The 14,443-nt window shown below is 40.2% G+C and overlaps 2 protein-coding genes across 2 annotated transcripts in view; one reads left to right on the top strand and one right to left on the bottom strand.

Moving 5' to 3' along the window:
* LOC127536903 (coiled-coil domain-containing protein 186-like) overlaps window positions 1-14,443 on the bottom strand; it is a 218,860-nt gene that overhangs the window by 74,128 nt on the left and 130,289 nt on the right. The window lies entirely within an intron of this gene.
* Window positions 1-14,443, top strand: part of inppl1a (inositol polyphosphate phosphatase-like 1a) — a 35,569-nt gene that overhangs the window by 5,600 nt on the left and 15,526 nt on the right. Inside the window, exons 2-10 of the mRNA XM_022200250.2 lie at window positions 5,235-5,298; window positions 5,848-5,995; window positions 6,085-6,166; window positions 9,213-9,359; window positions 9,773-9,863; window positions 11,228-11,317; window positions 12,295-12,393; window positions 13,737-13,887; window positions 14,082-14,188. Coding sequence (XP_022055942.1) covers window positions 5,235-5,298; window positions 5,848-5,995; window positions 6,085-6,166; window positions 9,213-9,359; window positions 9,773-9,863; window positions 11,228-11,317; window positions 12,295-12,393; window positions 13,737-13,887; window positions 14,082-14,188 — 979 coding nt within the window. The remainder of the gene's footprint in view (window positions 1-5,234; window positions 5,299-5,847; window positions 5,996-6,084; window positions 6,167-9,212; window positions 9,360-9,772; window positions 9,864-11,227; window positions 11,318-12,294; window positions 12,394-13,736; window positions 13,888-14,081; window positions 14,189-14,443) is intronic.

The following is a 14,443-nucleotide window of genomic DNA, read 5'->3' as shown; positions in this document are numbered from 1 at the left end:
GGGCCAGCAGTGTCAAAGCAGTGCTGTTTAGAAGTGATAAAATATTTCAGTTTAGCTATCACATTTCCTGAATCTAACACGAGACATGGCGACCATCAGACAAGACGACACGCTTACAAATTTGTGTCGATACATCTGTGACTCTGACCCGTGGAGACATTGGATTGTTATCTGCTTTTGCTGTTAGGAATATGTTCTTTATTATCAGAGCAGCGTGTCTTAACATGTCAGGGTTCAGGCTGCGTCTGTGTTTCTGTATATTTGAGAGGTAGACATTTCTGTGAAAACATTCCTCACCAAGAAGGGGTGTGTGTGTGTTTGTGTATTGCTTAGTGGAGTTTTTAGCAATGCGTACTATTTTGGGTGTAAAAGCACTATTAGTTTGGTTGTGTGTTATGTTTTGTCATTTTGACCTATTTATCAGTATAGAACAAAAGCAGCATTTTTCTCTGTTCTGAGGTATTAAAGAAGAATATGATTTACGACAGAAAAGCAATTTAAGATGTTGCAATTCTGCCGCTCCTTTTACACTATTCTTATTTCAGGATGTGAGTTGTTATCAAGCTAAAAATCTTTCTGAAATTTACTGCTGTTTTTCTATCATGTTCGCCTTACTATTATTATTTATACAAAGAGTCAATACCATATTTTGTACTTTGTCTACATCCTACAATTAGTTTGTGTTGCTTCCCTGTGCGCCAACATCGGATGGCTAGATGACTAAATAGTATGATACACAGGGTTTTCCCTTGGTTTGTTTGTGCTTCTGAGCATTTTCAGACTGTCTTTTTGCATTCATCGTCCGTGACAGCTCTAACTTTCTTCCTGCTTGTCATGAATTTATTTCCTCTGTGGTAGTAAAGCACATTACAGGTGCCCACACAAACCACTGCAGGTTAAACAGGATTAACCGAACATTTTTAGTGCTGATTACCTCTGAAAAACTTGCTATGAAGAGCCCGAAAACACTGGCTAACCTGGTAATATTAAGGCTACAAATAAGACTTGCAAACTCGCCATTCAAAAACAATAACTGAACATTTAATTGTGTAGTCTGCTAAGATACAATTATCTCCGCTTTTACAGTGGACAGTATTCTTATTTAGGCAGTGCGTGGAACAGTTTAAGTGCTGCACTTACATCTGGTGGAGGTGGTAGGGAAGTCCCTGCGAAGGCAACATTTTTAAATAGATGCAAGACTTTGCAATTTTATTTGGAACTTAAGATGTTTAGATTCATACTCATAATGCAGTACAATCAGAAAGGCACCTGACTGATCCTAAATTCTTTGTATAGCATGAGACAGCAACCCCAAGTAGATGAAAAAGGAGCCTCCACCCAAAATCATTACCTCAGTCTGGGATTCCACAATGAGGTGAAGAGATAGAAAACATCAAGATACCTAAATCGAGCAGGACTGAGATAATTTTCCAATATGCCTCAAGTAAACTATCCGCCAAATACCTTGAAAAGCTATGCAAGTGTACCTAGAAGCAGGTTTTAAAGGCAAATGATAGATATTAAAATGTTGATTTGAATGAAGTTTTTTTCTGTTTACTGCACTTTATGTGAAGCTAAATGATGACAGGATTATTTTAGTGCCTTAGTAGATTATCACCTTAAGACCTTTGCATACAACTGTATATAGTAATTGAATATTATACAGGAAGTTAATATAATTATCCCAACTGTTCACCATCAGTATCAGGACAGAACTGACTGGCTGCACTTTGGGACAGCTGAGGTTGGGCTACATGATGGCCTGGACAAACAGACAGAGGGGGCTGTGAGGTGTAACTTCACCCTGTTGATTGCTAAAGGACAACCAAAAAATGTTTAGCATGACAGGCAGCTTTGAAGAAGGGTGTAGGTCAGGATAGTGTAAAGTCCATACCTCATGTTATGCCAACAATATGTCACAAAGTGTCACATTTTCTTGATGTTGAATATAGTGCGTATCTGTTGATTATTCACAGCGATATTATCCCCGGATGACTGTGGTTCTAATGCGGCTTATTTCCCTATTGTGGACGTTGTTGTCATGGCGACCTTAACTGCTGGAGAGAGAGTGTTGTGTGCGGTTGTTCTCATGTTCATGCATTAATGTTACACCAGAGTTTGTCTTGTTTTCTAAAATGCATAGGTTCTACAACTAGTGTAAATTCAGGAATATGTCTGAGTCAGAATTAAATTTGGCGTGAGTTGTGTTGAAACACAAGAGATGTGCTGTTTGTGGTGTGATCAGAGTTCAGGGTTCATACTGATGCAACTAAAAGGCAGGCAAATGGCGTCATTTTTCCCACAAGGCCTGAATATATTTGACTGTTTTAAACTTGAATGCATATTGCAAGTGGCAAGTTAAAAGTGAGTTGATTAAATTTTTTTTTTGTCATCGCGGGCCAGTTCAGACCTCTGACCTTTTAAATCAGACTTTGGGTATTACGTTTCAGCTGTGTGTAATCTTAGGGTTAGTTAGAGTAGAAGGGGGCATTCTAAACTAACAGGACAGAGGGGCTGTCGTTACCCTCAGCACAGACTATTGCTGACAACAGGCAAACGCTGTGTACTTTCAGTCCATCTCTATCCCACAATAAGCCTCACACACTTTCTCCGGCTCTCTCCCTCCCCCAGTTAAGTTTGCAGCTACTGAAACAATAGTATTTACTCCACAGACCTGCAGAGAATCTCAACAGCTGCCAACAGGAAAACAAACACGCACACAGACACGCACAGACACACACATACACACTGTACACTGCAGTGACGCCTGTGTATGGATTTTGTGCCACTGAATCTACAGTGCATTGTGTTTACAATGTGATGGGATTAAATATGGATATGATCGTGTTTACTGCTGAACCTCGCCAGGCAGGAGCAAATATTTATCTGGTTTATACTGTTAGTCTGAGCTGATATATGGAGCTATTATTGGCAATCAGTCTGATAAATCTGCTCCATGTAAATCATTTCAACATGGGAACTTGTGCCCTGAGTGTTTTGGATGTTTGACTTGCTAAACTTAACCTCATTTAACTCTGACATGGGCTCAGATCTATGTGAGGGCTGTTAGTGCATGACGACCCTCATTCTGCAGTCAGATTTAGACAGGAAAACAGAAATCTTATGTTTTAGTATTAGAACAGGGAGCAGTTAACCACTTTTTTCATTGTCCAGTAGTCTTTTGGTCATTCTCTCAGTTAATCAAATAGTTGTTTGACCTACAAAAAGTCAGAAAACAGTGAAAAATGATGATCAGGGTTTTCCAAAGTCCAAAATGTTGTAACCAATTGATTCATTTTTCCACAAGCCAAAGATATTCAGTTTACTTTGACAGAGGAGTTAAGAAACCAGAAAAGATTTCAATATTAGAAGCTGTAATGAGAAAAATTGCACTTTTTCCTTCTTTATAAATGACTCAGATCGATTAATTGATATTCAGAATAGCTGACTATTCATTTAATAGTTGACAGCTAATTTATTAATCGACTAATTATTGTAATATAGAACCACTTCAGCCAGAACTGGTGATAAGCAGCCTAAGTAAGCAACCAATCCAAAGATTAAAGTGCTCCATAATTATTTCCCCCAATTTCTCCAAAATAGCTAATCAGTTCTTTGACATGTCAACTCTTTGTTGAGGTCCCAGAAGTGTTTTTTTCTGATGCCAGCAAGAATATAATATTGTCGGTACTGTTTTCCTGCTTAGAGGAATTTTTTTCACCCCTCAAAGAGGTTTTAGCCAGCCCCAGACAAAATTCACAAGAGCTAAAATGATAAAGGGTGAGCATACAAATAGCAATTTCATTTTTTAGAACAATTTTGTGCTCATTTACTGAAGCATGATGGGGTTTTTTTTGTTTATCAAACAGTCAGAAATAACAGAAAGATCCAATGATTTCTGTGAAATAAAGGGAACACAGGGAACTTACTGCCTTGACTATACATGGACGTAGTGTGTTTACTGTTGTGCATAAACACCCCCCAAAGGTTTACTCTGAACCAGGAAAGACGCCCGGCCATTCAGTCAGTCAGTCATTAAACATCCAGTATTTCAAGGGCCTCGGGCCCCCGTTGAACCCTGGTCATGATCAGTGATGTTTGATGACCTATGGAGACCTATTCAGACGGACAGTACATACTGTGTAGGTTTATTCCACATTCTAGTCTGAGAGCATTTTAAGTTCACTTAAATGGGACACTTCTGCTTAAGTGTAAGAGGAACTGTTATTTCTGTACCCCTGAATCAAGTGGTGTTTCTTAATGATCATATAAAAATAAGCTTTTTATGTACTTTGCGGTTTTCAATTCTATTCCAGTCCATGTTTTAGTTCCTGTAGGATGCTGACCTGGAAAAACCAGGCAAACAGCTGAGCGGTCAGAGCACGATGAATTCCCGACATGGATTTATCCCTCATTCCATTTGTACACAAACCTACTGTAAATAAGGACAGTGTTGAAGAGGAAGTAAAACCATTACTTAAGTATTTTGCATAGGCTGCCATCCTAACACGTACACTTGTGCACAGACACACACACAAACACCAACGGACATAACCCACAATGTTTGTTTGGCAAATTGAACATTTTGGAACCGGTCCACTGAGTCGACATGAAGGGCAGACATGAAAATCATTAAACTCCAGCTTGTGGCTGCAGGCGTGTAGTCACGGTTGGGCAATGTCAGAGCATTGATCTGTGATTGGTTGAAAATATGGAGCCTGTGGTTCAAGTCAGAAATGCATATCACACGCAGTTTAATGAATGAAAAACAATGCAAATTCTGCCAGGGATGTGGCAGAATGGATTTTTAAAAAAATCCGGTTTCACTAATTAAGCATGTGTTTTCTGTGTTTCTTTATTTTTGCACTTTCGTCCTGACTTTATAGTGTGTACACTTGGTTCATCTGTGTTCTGCCCTACTGTATCCAGCTACTGTAAGGATAAAGCACACTCAAAACTGTGACAGACAGCAACAGGTTGAAGCTCTCTACAGTGTCTAAGCCCCCCTCAGTCTCATACATACATGCATATACGAACTCCGAGCCGCTGAGGTCAAGTACGGAATTGTTTGTGCAAATGCCAGACCTGCACTGTTATTTTTTGTGCTGTCAAACAATTGTCTGAAGCTTGTCTCCCTCCTGTCTCCCTCCCTCTGTTTCTCACTCCTGTTTGCTCCAACTTTCTTTTTCCCTCCTTTCTCTTCTTTCCTTTCTGTCTCTTTCTTTTCTCTTCAGGTTTCAGAAGCACGTCCACACATACAGAATCCTCCCGGACGATGAAGGATTTCTGGCAGTACAGGTACAGAAAAGACACACATACTCTCTCCCCACTCGTGCTTCGGCAGCAGCTGGCAGCCAGAGATGCTTTTGTTGGCTCTGAGCTCTCTCGCTCTCACACACACACCGACAGCAGCCTCTTTGTGCCTTGTGCCCAACAGCTGTGAAGTCCCCACCACCACCAGCCTCACACACACACGACAGCATGGTGCTTCAGACCATGAGGCCACATCACAGATGTCTGTCTCGCTGCTGTATGATCTTTTGGTCTTAGAAGTGACGTTGAAAAGAGCCTGAAAGTCTAATTTTACTTCCTGGGGCTGAATTTGTTTGCCAGCAGTGTTTACCAAAACAGTTCTTCCTGGTTTGAGTCATATTTAGCCTACTGGGCCATATTTGCTTACACAATAGTAAATAATCAAACAATAGGGGCCACCAGAGATTAGAGTAACATGACTACTTGTAGCCAGGGTGTTCGGGTGTAATCAAACCATGCAGAAAATAACATTCCCTCTTTCCCTTGTCTCTCGGTGTATCCCTCCCTGCCTGTCTTCCTTCCTCCTCGCCTCAGACGTCTCAGGGCGTACAGCCGAAGCGGTTCAAGACGCTGCCGGAGCTGGTGTCATTATACCTGCAGCCCAACCAGGGTCTGGTCACCACGCTGCTTTACCCCGTGGACAGAGAGGAGACGGCTGTCAGTGATGACAGGGACTATTCAGGTAACTCCAGAGCCAACAACAGCACACCCACATGGCTGCAGAGGCCTCCTACTTGTCACGTGTTAACTCTCATCGTCTTTGATTGGTAGATGGAGAGGACGAGAAGCCGCCGCTCCCTCCTCGATCTGCCTCCACCTCCACTCCCCCTGGACCAGACACACCCACAGACAGGTACAAAGTCCACACAAGGGCTCATGTGTTTGTGTTCTGTTCACAAATACACGACAGCACTGAGAATCAAAACATGGGCTACCCTGCAATGCTTCTTAATCATGTCAACAAGCATGTAGCGCACACGTGCAACCACATTTCACACGCAGCACAAGGATATTGCTTCACTATGATTGCCAAGCTCACAGAAGTAGTGAGTAAGTAAAGATTGTTGTTAATGATATAAACAAAACCAAAAAAACTCCAATTTAGGAAGCGCTCATTCAGGCTCAAGCTAATTGGCTCTCATACGGCAATATCCTCTGTTCTACACATGTGCCCACAGCTGTCAGCATACAGAAGCCACATCCTGCTGGAAACCACAGGGCTCACAGCCGGCTAAAGGCTTTGATGAAGTGGGGGGATGCAGTTTGTATGTGCATGTAGTTCAGATCTGTGTAGATTAATGCAGGTCAGTTTCTGTACACAGACTAATGTGTTCCGTATTGGGAGAGAATTTTCTCCAGCGTGTGAAAGTTACTTCTTAAAGTTTGTCATTCTGCACGAAACGGCTCAGAAGAACTTTCCCACACTGAAGGGTAAAGTTGCAAGTGTGTGTATTGCAGTTGCCTTTTGTTACAATATCAGCTGTGAGTGGAATCAGTGAAGTAATATCTACCCATCAGTCACATTGGTCCTATTATGTCACTGTGTCATGTAAAGAAGCATAAAATTAGCCATTGATATTAGCTGTGGTGCTTAGTACATGACTCATCACTTTTTTGTGAACCACCAAAATGAGTGCAAAATACATCACAGATCTGAGAACGTAACAGGGGAAAGACATTCCTCTTTCATTTTCATGTTTAAAACTCTGCAGGTCTGCAGACATTGCATGTATAAAAATAAAGCTTGGTGCAGGGAATTTTGCTTAGTTTACTTAGAAGCCACAATGTGTTTCATATTAAAGGGTAGTAAATGCATAGATCTTGTTACAGACGTTACACCAAAAGTAGTGTTTTGTTTGGCCATAATAATAGTGGCATATATGGACTACATGAAAAACAAAAAATTTGCAAGATATTGAATAATCTGTGTCTCTAATAGGAAAGAGAAATGAGTGTACAACTGTCTGTAAAATATATCATTAAACTGGACCATTTTAATGTTTAGTTCAAAAAGAAGTGGTGTCATGTTAAACAACCACAAAGCTGTGACAGTCTATAATGCTAGTGCTAATGCAAATCCTTCACAAGTTGTAGAAAAATAGTTGGTTGCCCAGAGGCTAGTAATGTTCACTTAAATAGAGGAGTGTACATGTGTGTGAATGTCAGAGAAGACATAAGTTAGCCTAGAGGAAGGATGTGACTGCAGAGATGCAGTGCATGGAGATTTACACACACACCTTTGCAGATATGGCAGCTATGACGTTCAAGGCAGAGTTCTCCTTTTTTTTTCTCAGGGAAGGGATTTACTCCCTGTTTTTAACGCCTCTGCATTGTGACAGCCGTGACCGGAGGCATGTTTTCGGGTTGTCTGTCTATCCCATTCTTGTGAAAATAATATCTCTTAAATGCCAAGAAGGAATTTCCTCAAATTTTGCAGAAATGTTCACTTGAACTCAACAATGAACTGAATAGAATGTGGTAGTGAAAGGTCATTGTGAAGTCAGAAAACACTGAAGAATTTATACGATTATTATGACAAAATTTTTTGCCTGAATGTCTATTAGGATAAAATGACAAATTGATGACATTTTTTCTTCAAAAGGTCAATGATCAACTTCACTCTGACATCATAATGATCTGCCAAAACACTTCTCTGACTGTTATTGAATGGCGTTACTCAGGAACAGCTGGGAAACAGTTCCTATATTTTTACATTTAGCTGGATACTGAATTGGTGGCAGTAATCCTGGGTGCCCATTTTAAAACTGTGATGGTTGTAGCTGTGTTGCTTAGAAGATGTGTTTAAAATATACACATATTTGAATTTATGGTTTCTTTGCAGCAACATTTGAAACAATGTCTACTGTCACAGGTGAAACTTTGTTTCATCAGAATGAGCTTAATTGACCAAGCATGTACACAATATAATAAGAAATTTAACTTTTGTTTCTCTCAATGACCTCACAAACTTCTAAGTCTTCACTACGTGTATCATATGAGATGGATGTAAACTGCAGCTTGACTAGCTGGCTAAACCATATCACCCCAAGATGGCATTTCAAGTTTGTAGAATCAGCTATTTGAACATGTATATGTAGCCTATGGCAGTAGAAGTAAAACAGTACAGTGGGTAAACAACCTAAAAACAGAATAGATGGGAATATAGCAAATGATATAACATGCACAGATACAACTTAACTCTATAAACCTTTAAGTAAGACAAGTTACTATGCTTTTATCTGGTGTATAAGCACTAGCGTTATAACTTTTTGAACTTTTTTTCCAAAATCAAAGTCCTGCATCATGATTGGATGAACTTTTTGGTATAATTGAAGAAACCAAACTCCATTTTCAACACTCTTTTAAAAAAGTCCCCCCGAAACAAAAAAGTATTAAATACACATTACAGCCCAATGATATGAAATGTGAAACCGTGCTAAGTTATCACAAGGGCCATTCCAAGTCAATATGACTGATAGTGGATCAATGATAAGTTGTACTGCCATCATAATATACTGGAGTATCAGTTTCTATTCTTGCTTTCACTTTATAAGACATGTCATTGGCTGTAATGTGTATTTAATACTTTTTTGTTTCGGGGGAAGTGTCGGAGAGTGTTGAAAATGGAGTTTGGTTTCTTCAATTATACCAAAAAGTTCATCCAATCATGATGCAAGACTTTGATTTTGGAAAAAAAAGTTCAAAGTTATAACCCTAATAAGCACTATTAATGTGTAAATATGCCACTAACAATGTATATCCTAGTAATACATTACAATCATGCAGTTTTTTTTTTGGTAATTTGCTTGTCCCCTAATCTGTATACTGGTGTGTGGAATCACATGCATGCAGTGAAAATGGTTCAAATGCTCACTGTACTTAACTTGTATTTGTTTTAGCCCTCCAGCAGCTAATGGCCTAAGCACCATCTCCCATGAGTATCTGAAGGGCAGCTATGCTTTGGACCTTGAGGCGGTCAAACAGGGAGCCTGCTCTCTGCCTCACCTCAACAAGACACTAGTGGCCTCCTGCAAACGCCTTAATGGGTAAATACATCTGTAGAAACGCATAATCTACAGACACATACTATATTGTCCATGCCTGTTCTACACAAAGCTGTTCTTCTGTGTCTGTGCTTGTCACCGTACTGACAGTCGTCTGTGTGAGGAGCCTGCAGATCTGCCTACTTCCTCAACTCATCTCTTGTTTTGGTCACAGTGGCATACACTGCGTTGCAAACATTGTGATGCAAACGCAAGATAAATTTGAACTTGGAGATGGAGTGAAAGAAAAGCTGAATCACTTAGTCATGTGTTGTTCATAGCACAGCATCAATATGAACAAATTCATGTAGAAAAAGTGTTATGATAAAGAAAGATCTGAACGAAGAGGACGACGTGATTTAGAGAAGGAAGCTTTGAGAAAAAGAGGTTGTGAATCTCTGTGTTTCCTCAAATAGGGAGGTGGATAAAGTTCTGTCTGGTCTGGAGATCCTTTCTAAAGTCTTCGATCAGCAGAGCGCGTTCATGGTCTCCAAGATGATCCAACAGGTAGGAATCTTTGCCTTTTTGTAAATATGTATATATATATATATATGTGTGTGTGTGTGTATGCTTAACTAGACGGGAAGCAGGCAGAGGTGTTCCTGTCTTTCCTTTAACTGTTGCGGTGGTTTACTTTGTCTTGCATTCACATGAAATATCTGTGAAACACTTAAAGATATGAAACACAGTGCTGACATATGATTAGTCATAGAGATGCTGCAAGCCACTGCTGCTTAGTACAGGCCCTGAATAACAATGTTGGTATTTTCTGTTTTGCTGCTATATGTAAACCTCACCAGTCTGTGTAGGTTGATCTTACTCTACACTTAGAATGTGAAATACAAGCAATGTGTAGTTACTGCTGTTATTCGGTTAGCTCCTGCTATACCAAACTAATGCCAGCATTTACAGCCTGTATTGTATTCGTCTGACAGCTCATCCTGCTGCTTGCTCACTTTAAATGTGCTGGGTCTCACAAAGAGATTTTAAATCAGTTTTTACAGATGATGGAATATGTGACATAATGTCCTTAAGTAATAAGTAAACACTGCTGTTGGAGCCTTGTTGTGTTGTTAAGCTCCTTGTATACAGAGCAGTAAGAAGGAGCAGAGATTCAGTAACAAATTCACAAAAGGTAAACTAGCTTCAGAGGACTGTTGCTGGCTTTAACATGCTGTGAGATCTTTTCACATATGCATAGAAATAACAAACACAGACACGTGTTGCTGTGCAGCGGGTGTCAAGGTGAAAAGCTTTTTTTTTGTCCACTCGCTTATGAGGACAGCAGAGTTAGACCAAGTCACTCTACAGACATACATACTGTTGATAAAACGACTTGTGTTTGTCTGTTTAGCATATGCGGGGATGGGATATTTATAGTTTTCTACGAGTAGTTGTGTGTTATTGTAAAAGAGGTGTTTTTCAGACTGGCAGAATGTCTTGTTTGTATGTAGATTTCTAGATGTAAAGATGACAACATCTAATGAAATGATGAGATACTATCCCAGTAGTATCTTTGTGATTTGTTAAGATTTTAAAAGTGTTTCTGTGGCGGACAGAAGTTCGAACCGGTACCGCCTAAACAAGAACTGAAAGTGTCACATAAGTTCAGTTTACTCACCAAGCAAACATCTAGCTGTAGATTTGAAGAAAAACTGATTTGTTTACCCATGGATAGACCAGTCTCTGCTACATTTTTGTAGTTGACAGACCGGATGAAATACATTTTCAAAAGTGTAATCAAAACTTCCTGCATTGATCCCACACTTTCGCTTCCCTATTCTTGCAGTCGGTCTAAATTACACGCTCATTGTCTTTTTAAACCTCACAGTTCACATGGATTCTGTGTTTTTTTTTTTCTCCCATATCAGTCTGTGAATCAGGGTGGAGACCAGGAGCTGGAAAACCTTGTGACTAAGCTGGCAATTCTCAAAGACCTGCTGTCGTCTATAGAGAAAAAGGTACGTTTATTCAGACATACATGATCACGTCTGCTCCCTCCTTCATGTTGTCTATTTATTTTGTCTTCATTGTATTTATGCAGTGACAGACACACACTTTGTTGTTTGGAGACGCCTAGTTTAGATCACCCTCTCCATATAATGACATTTCAGACAGTGGAAACTGAAAGCTGAAAGTGCCTTGATATCTTTTTAATAGCCTTCCCTTGCTCCATCGGCATCAGTTTGACTCATGGTTGTTGAGTGGTACCACAAGCTTTAAAGAGTTGGAGATCTTATCAGCTGGAACTTTCATCAGCTGACAACTCCTAAGGACATATCTTGACCTTCCTTATGAGCCTTAATGAGTTAATGAAGTTTGGAGACTTTGCAAGAAGGCAATGTTTTGCACGTGCCACAAATGCAATTAATATTTGATGGGAACTTTTTAGTGTCTGTTTGCATTTACGTCTTTTCACTTCAGAAAACAACATATAGGATTTAGGGTACATACAACTGTAATTCTTCCTGGGAAAATGTTTACAGCTATGTTTTTTTTGTTCTTATCTTGCCTAACAAGATGTTTCTAGAAGGGTAAGCCTACCTCATCAAAACTGGCTTCTGTCCCTGTTTTATAAATACATTTTCACCAGATCTGTCATGTTAATAGGTCACACTGCTTCTAGTTTGACTTCACATGTAAGGAGGGGCTTCAGCTGGCTCTGGAGGAAATGGCCTCAGTGCAGTGAAGCTACAAGTCCGGACGCATGTCATGATACTGGCTCCACCTTCTCTGCTCCTGTAGCTCACATCCAGGAAATGGGAAATCTTTGTCTTTGTTGACACCAACACTGAGACTGAAAACATTACAGTTTATCTTACTGTGTCTATGTGTCTTTTCTTTTGTATGTGTGTGTGTTTGTGTCACTTTCATTGTTTTTCCTGCTCCTTCTTTTAACTGATTCTCCATGTGCTTCCCTCCTTCTTTGTCCCCTCAGGCTCTGAAAGCTCTGCAGGACATGAGTCTGTCCTCTCCGTGCTCCCCTCCTCCTCTCTCCATGCGTCACAGCAAAGCCATTCCTGTGCAGGCCTTCGAGGTACACACCTACATCCGCACACATGTCACCCACATACTTCATTAGTGGGTTTATGTCTGCAGGGTGATGTGGGTCAGCGTTCCAGCAGCAGCGATCGTATTATCTTTTCCTAGCTTTTGACCTTTAAAGAATCAGTTAAAGACTGAAATTCTGTTTTACCCCTTATTTAATCAGTGAACAGTGGCGTGACAAGTGTCTGTGTTTTAAGTTAGCAGAAGGAATCCATATTTATCAAGACAATCACTGGCCTCTTGGCCAAATTGCCCCCTGGGGGGTACTAAAGCTTGTCACTGCTCTCCATTATCAATTTGGTTATGCACCAACCTTCGTGCCAAAGTCTGAAATCTTTTATGTTTCCTGTTTGTTTTGCAGAACAAGCAGGCATTTTTCCTATTTGATCTTAATCTGGAGAAAAGCCTTAGAATTGTTGTGCTGTTTTGCTTTTAAATATTACTGTCAAGGAATGGGGATTTTGTGTCCCGATAGTTAGATTACACATAAATTACAGTAGAGCAGACTAGAGAGTCATGTATTGCTCAACACACTGCTGTCAGTTTGCACTCACTGCTGATATGACACCAAAGGAATGTTTGTAGTGCATTTCCTTTAGCATCATCTGTGACGTTATTACTTTATTTGTCACATCTAGTAAATTCCAATTTAGAATAACCATGTGAGAATAGCCAACAGTTTGTGTGTTGGTTATGAGATTGTAGTAGTTTCAGAAATGAACTACTAGCAGCATAAATTCTAGATCCATGAAGAAGGCTCTCTTGAAAAAAAGCATGAAAGGGTTAAAGTTATATTGCATGGGGACGTGAGGGGAGAGGGAGTAGTGGGATAAATGTCAGTGGGAGCTCTTGAAGAAGGAATTGAGACACAGAGGGAAGAAGACATGAATGACTTGAAATATTAGCTATCAGCTAAGCCAACATTGTCTGTGGTTACATCCTTTCAGTAGCTTCCTGTTGCACAGAAACAGAAGTGTTGTTATGGTGAGGAGGCGTGGCACCTGATTCGCCCACTGACACACAGACAGACCCTATCTCTGTTTACATGTTGTGACTCAAAGTAAGACTCACTATCTGCCTTCTGAGAAATGTTGAGCCCCGTGTTTCTTAGCAAAAGCCTGCTGGATTCAAAAAAAAGGTCCACTTTCAAAATCTGCTGCATATAAATGACATAGATTCAGACCAATGTTAATGCCACAGAAGCAACAGTGTTGTTGTGTATGTGATGACAATAGAGGTAGAAAGTGTTGACTGGTCCGCTGCTATCATGATGGAGACCCCTAGTGGTTTGAAGACACAGATATGTGTAATCCTTCTCGTGATTCATTCCAGGTGAAGCTTGATGTTTACCTGGCAGAGCTGACAAAGATAGGAAAGAGTCAGAAGTACACTTTGTCTGTGGATGTGGAGGGAGGGCGACTCGTAGTGATGAAGAAGGTGAAAGACAATCAGGAGGACTGGACCACCTTCACACATGACAAAAGTGAGAATGACACACCAGGCTTTTGGCAACTTTTTGTTATATTTTTGTTTTTCTTTGTTCTCCATTTTGACTTTAAATGTCCTCAACTATCTTTATCTTTCACCTGACCTTAATTTTCATTCCTTGAATTTATCTGTAATGCCCATCTCAAACCCTCTGTCTCCCATCTGTCTGTCTGTTTGTCTGCCTCTCAGTACGTCAGCTGATCAAGTCTCAGCGGGTGCAGAATAAACTGGGCATTGTATTTGAGAAGGAGAAGGATAAGAGCCAGAGGAAAGACTTCATCTTTGCTAGTGCCAAAGTTTGTACACACACACACACACACACACACACACACACACACACACACACACACACACACACACACACACACACACACACACACACACACAGATTCTGTCAAGCATAATTTTCTGCGTATGAGTAAACTGCATTTACTGTAACTGTTGCTCAAACTGTAAACACTGTACATGTTACAGTGAATAGAATATGTTTATAATGAAGCAGATGAAGACATGCTCTCACATATTCCTTTAATCTCTGTGTACATAATCAG

This window comes from Acanthochromis polyacanthus, chromosome 13, assembly GCF_021347895.1.
Source record: "Acanthochromis polyacanthus isolate Apoly-LR-REF ecotype Palm Island chromosome 13, KAUST_Apoly_ChrSc, whole genome shotgun sequence".
Taxonomy (NCBI): Eukaryota; Metazoa; Chordata; class Actinopteri; family Pomacentridae; genus Acanthochromis; species Acanthochromis polyacanthus.
This window is presented reverse-complemented; position numbering and strand designations above follow the sequence as displayed.